We start from the raw sequence: 5,525 nt of genomic DNA on the forward strand, positions 1-5,525 counted from the left end.
GAATTGCTGTGCTCATATTTATGCTGCTAGAGATGTATGGCAGTATGCCCAGGGGAGCTTTCAGCAGAGGAAAGGTCCTTCAGGTTTGCCATTTGGATCAATATGCTAACTCAATAATGATCTTATACGAGCATGTAATGATTTTATGAGCTGCCTGCTTCAAAACATGATAATTTCCCCTGTGTGGCTGGTCAGACATGTCATTTTATGTGACAGATTTGCTTCTGTTCTTAAAAAAAACTTTAATGTTTTTCTGTTTGGACACCAAGTCGTACAATCAGCAGCAGATGGCATCCTACTGCATGGCTATTCCTGTTGCAATTGAGTGACACGTAATGGTCACCTTCGGCTAGACTGTAAAGAAGCCTCTATGAGATATGACTTACCACACAGACGTCTTTCAGGACTACATTTTCATTAAAACAAACAGAAAACCTTTGAGTATTCACATGTATACACAGCTACTACTTTACTGAAAAATATGGACTGAATTTCAACTTAATTCAACTTATTTGATACCTGTCATGGCTGGGCTACAAGCAGTGTACCTGGACTGATCTGTGGAAACAGAGTAGAGTAGAACAAGCAGCATATTCCCCTTTCCCCATATTTCTTTTTGAAAGTTAGGCAGAAGGTTTTCTGGCAAAATGAGAAAAGCATACAGGCTAATTTTCATGTTCAGTCATGACATTCTCACATTTTCCCTTTTATCAGGGATTCTGTGTACTGCTTAGCTTCTACCTTAGTAAACAAACAAACAACTCCCAAAGCCCTTGATCCTGCTCAAAAATAAGGAATGCTTCCCCTCAAACTCCTCCTGTATTCTTCTAGGAAATCCTTACCTAAACTAGGGAATCTCTAGCACCAAAATTATTTGTGGAAGCTGGAAGATAAGCTACAGAAGCTTATCTAGGCTGTTGCAAAAAATACTACAGCGGAACTTTACACAGCTACCTTCCCCCCTCAGACTGACAAGCATCTTACATTCACTAAAACAGAGGCGTGGGAGAAGATATCTCAGTTCTTGCTCAGCATTATCCCTATGACTAAAGAGCTGATGCTTTCCAGCTGGAGGGTAACATTTGCAGTGAATGCACATTCTGCGCAGTCTTTACTAAGATTGACATGGTTTGAAAAAAATAATAAAAAGGATCAATAGATGCCTAAGTGCTGGAATAACAGTACCTTAGGAAAATGGATAAAGAAGTGAGGCTACAATCTCGTTAAGCAGTATTTTGTTCAAAGAACACTTTTTAAAAAACAACTTGAAGAATGAAGCACCATCAGCCGAAGGTAAGGATTGTGTAGTCCAAGCTATGAATTATACTGAGTAAACTGCTACAAAAGAGAAGTTACCATGAGCATCATTAAGGTAACAAAAAAAAATAAAAAATAAATCAGAAACCTAATGGCATCAACATAGCTAGAAATGCTATTTATCAGAGCTGATAAGTTAGTGAAAGACAAAAGTTTGCAAACTGCAAAGATTAAAGTAGCTGTTTTTAGGAGCAGTAGCTGTTACCAATTTAGGAACATGCCTGAAGTAGTGTAGAACAGCATAGTGTAGGAAGACATGGGAAAGTGTCTACATAACATGAGTTATTTGAAGCACATCCAACAGTCTCACTAAGCAATAGCAGACAAAAATGAGAAAGGTAAATAAGAATTAACATAAGGGTTAATACTTCAGCTCCTAATTCATTAGGTTTTTCTATGAAGATGAAGAAATATTTAGGCTGCAAGTATTCTATTGAGGTAAGAATGCAGAAAAGTATTGCATAAAGCAATTCTACAATTGTAAGGGAAGCGGGAAAGTGTGTTTAAAATAATCAGCAAGCTGAGTCGGTGTTTAGTGGAGTTTCATGCAAAATGTCCTTTTTGTACAGCTCTGTAGCATGAATCTCATCTCAAGAATATCACTGGGTGTTCCTTCTGTCAGAGAAAGAATAACTCTGTAACACTTAGTATAATTACATTTTAATTAAACACTTAATTTTTTCCTTACATGTTACAAAGATATATTACATTTGTAATATAAGAGTAAAGGCTAGACATTAAAATGAATTGTAAAGACTTTTTAAAAAAATATAGATTAAAAGTTACTGCAGCAAAACAAAGTCATTACAGTTACACTTGAGGATTTTTTTTTAAAGAAAACCAGCAGTATTGACTGGCAATTACAGACAAAATAAAATACAGTAAGAGTTTTATTCCTCCATACAGTATTCAACCAAGTAGCACTGCAACTAACATAGATTTCATGCATAAGTGCAGAGAGGGTTTTAAACTCTGCATATAGTACTAATTTCAGCTTTCGTACAGCCCCATTTACAACACATTCCTGCCAAACCCAGAGATTCACGTTTTCTTCTGGGATATCTGGCCCAAGGATAACTGTTTGATCCCACAGGATTTGCAATTCCTTTTCCTCCCCTGTCCTTCTGAGCAGCTTCTTCCACCTGTTGAAGAAGTTCTTTGAAGTCATCTGCCACAGGCTCATACTCATTATAGTCATTTAAACTATACAAGTCCTTCAGTATCTCCCATCCAAGAAATGGGCTGCTTCTCTGCATCTGTTCCAATTCAGGACCCAAAACTGATTGCAACTTGAAGTTTCCCAGAAGTTTGTTGCTTTCTGCTTGAGAGGAATCTATTTAAAGAAAAGACTTAAAGTTAAGACTTTAGGAATATCACAAAGAGCACACAGTTCTAAAAATCATCAATAAAAAGCCTATTCGGCTGGCAATAAGCAAAGCATTTTTATTTAGGAGAGAAATCAGCTGCAGAGCTTCCGCTCATGATTTACTTATAGATTACTTCTAGGGCAAGCCTTGTTTTGAAGGCTGTCTATTAGACATGGGAACTATGCTGTGACAACTGTCACTGACGCATCCACGTCCTATTACAGCTGCACTGTTACGTATGGAGATGTGTCAGTCATTCTGTAAAGAAAATTGTAAAGTGATATATCCAGAGACTGCATAAAACTGTGTCATGCAATTCACAAATTAGATTAGATCACTCCTTTCCCATGCACAGTTACAGAAGCCAGTACCATAAGAAGAACAAATGGAGGGAGAAGGACTGAGTATTAGACTCAGCAAGCAAATATTTTGTGTATACTCTTGTAGATGGCATTTTTCTACAGCTATTTCAGCTGATATTTGCCACTGATTTCTCAAGACTTGCAGAATTTACTTAGAAACACACTTGGTCTCACTGACCCCAGACTTCTCAAAAATCCAGCACTACTTCCATTCACCTCACAGTTTCTCTTGTTTTTGCTTCTGCAAGGTGAGTGGCACTGCATACTTCAGCTGACGTGAGGAAAAGCAGCTTTTTTAGCTCTTAAGTTAAAAAAAAAAATCTGAAATAGGTGTTTGCCATGTGGTCTGCATGCTGTTAATTTGGTTTTGTATTTTTGTTTCGGAACATGAGAACATCGAGTGAACATTAGATTTACTTTAGTATAGCCAATTGACTTGTAAATAAATAAATAAATAAAATAAAATAAATAGATGTAGCTACTTTTCTAGTCAAACAGTTACTACGAATCAGTAGTCACTTGGGGCAGGGAAAGACTTCCAGTTGGACAGTACAGAGCACGGCGGGGTCTCCTTAGTGACTCTTAGAAGATGCTCTTAGAAGCTACTGCTCAAGCATAGAAAGAAAAAGTTTCCTGTGAACTTTGGTGGCTGCTCATGAGGTCTTCCCTTTGGAATTATAACAAGTTACATATTATTACTCCATTTGTTACAGAAAAAGGTAAAATAAACCCAAAATACAGGCTCCATTTACAGCATAAGTAAAAGGTTACTTCATTAATGGTATGCCGAAGGAAGAAAGAAAGCTCTTTCTTTGCAAGTACTAGCCGTAATTCCATCTTCCTTCCTGCTTAAAAGTGTTATTTCCACTTTTTGAAACATCAGTATAAGTGAGACCCAGTGCCTCGGATTGCGTATTAGTATTTTGCAAGCAGAAGAAATACCTGCTTACCCTTTCTTAATGTTTTTGCCTTAGTACCTGTGACAGGAAACCCTCAGGGGTATTTCACCCGCCAGAAACTTCCCCGCCGACCCTAGAGGCGGCAGGGTTTGCGTTCATTCAGACCGCAGCCCGCAGCGCCAAGCGCGGGACCCCCCGCTCCTCACCGCGCCCGTCGCAAACCGAGCAGAAAGAAAAGAAAAAAAAAAAAAAAAAAAAAGAGAGAGATAAAAGTCCCGATCCCGTAACCCCACAGCCCAGCCCGGAAAGCTCAGCAGCACCGCTCTGCGCTCCCTGACAGAGGGGAAAACCCGACGGGAGCCGGCGGGGAGCTCCCCGGCGGCGTCGGGGCGCCCCGAGCCCTCTCCTCTCCTCTCCTCTCCCCTCGCCCCCGGGCACTCACCGCCGGCGGGCGCCGGCTCCGCGGCCAGCAGGGAGAGGCGCTTCCAGCGGGACCCGCCGCAGGTGAAGATGACGGCGCGGATGAACTCGCGGCCGCACAGCTTCACCCCGTAGCCGTCGCCGTCGCCCGCCGACAGCAGCGCGCCCCGTGCCGCCGGCTGCCCCGGCGGGGCGCAGCACAGCAGCAGCGCCGCCGCGGCGCACACCACTCGCAGCTTGGCCCCCATGGCGGCCCCCGACGGCCGCACAACCGCCGGCCCCTCGCGGCCTCGAGCCCGACCCTCGCCGCCGCCGCCGCCGCCGCCACCGCCGCTCCTCGGCCGCCTCCCGCCTTTTTATGGGCTGAGGGCGGCGCTGAGTCACCGCCTCGACACCGGCCCCGCCGACCAGGCTCGGGCCGGGGCGAGCTCCTACCCCGCCCCGGTCGCCCCCGCCGCTGACGGAGAGTCCCCCGCGGCTGAAATTGGCCTCCGGCCCCGCTCCGTGCTCTGGGCCCTCGGGGAGCGGCGGGGAGGCGTGAAGGAGGGGGCGAGCTCGCCCCGTCTGGGTGAAAGTCCTGAACGCTGTGGGTGAAGCACAGAGCGCGGAGCCACACGATCCTGGCGGCTGGGAAAGCCCTCCAGGATCATCTGGTCCAACCGTCCCCCTACCACCAGTGTCACCCACTGAGCCGTGTCCCCAAGCACCACGTCCAGCCTCTCCTTGACACCCCAAGGGACGGTGACTCCACCACCTCCCTGGGCAACCCGTCCCAATGTCTGACTAGATACACCTTTGCAAAGATGTTAAAGGAAGTAAAGTAAAACACAGGCAGCTCCTCGGAACCATTTAAGCACTGGACTCTTGAGGTGGGATTGGAGAGCCCGAATTCCTCCCGAGTTTGTCATTCTCAAGGCGAGGCTCAGACGTGGCCGTGGGCAGCCCAGCTTCAGGGCCACCTCAGCTCTGATAGCAGCCTCCCAGGGCTTTGAAGCTCTGGGTCCGTGTGTTCCACCATCAGGCCCCTGCAGCCTCTTGCTGATAAGGGTTTCTTGGACTCACCTCGTAGGCTACACTCCCCGTGAAAGTAAAGTTTTTATTTGTTTTTTTTTTTGTTTGTTTGTTTGTTTGTTTGTTTTTCTCCCAGCACAACTGGACAA

At 44.9% G+C, this 5,525-nt stretch overlaps 1 protein-coding gene across 1 annotated transcript; it reads right to left on the bottom strand.

The window, feature by feature from the left end:
- Positions 1 to 1,960: 1,960 nt before the first annotated feature.
- LOC137848414 (relaxin-3-like) lies at positions 1,961 to 4,713 on the bottom strand. Its single transcript, XM_068667522.1, has 2 exons — positions 4,388 to 4,713; positions 1,961 to 2,650 (listed from the first exon to the last, which is right to left on the bottom strand). The coding sequence occupies exons 1-2, from the start codon at positions 4,611 to 4,613 to the stop codon at positions 2,283 to 2,285; spliced, it is 594 nt and encodes a 197-aa protein (XP_068523623.1). The 5' UTR covers positions 4,614 to 4,713; the 3' UTR covers positions 1,961 to 2,282.
- Between the last annotated feature and the right edge of the window lie 812 nt (positions 4,714 to 5,525).

The sequence above is a fragment of the Anas acuta genome, chromosome Z (assembly GCF_963932015.1).
Source record: "Anas acuta chromosome Z, bAnaAcu1.1, whole genome shotgun sequence".
Taxonomy (NCBI): domain Eukaryota; kingdom Metazoa; phylum Chordata; class Aves; order Anseriformes; family Anatidae; genus Anas; species Anas acuta.

What these genes read in the sequence shown, in the direction of transcription:
- LOC137848414 (XM_068667522.1), bottom strand. Translation starts at nt 4,613, where the DNA reads ATGGGGGCCAAGCTGCGAGTGGTGTGCGCCGCGGCGGCGCTGCTGCTG. An exon ending in GGAGCCGGCGCCCGCCGGCG is followed by an intron (nt 2,651 to 4,387) that starts GTGAGTGCCCGG and finishes TTCTTTAAATAG; the next exon opens with ATTCCTCTCAAGCAGAAAGC.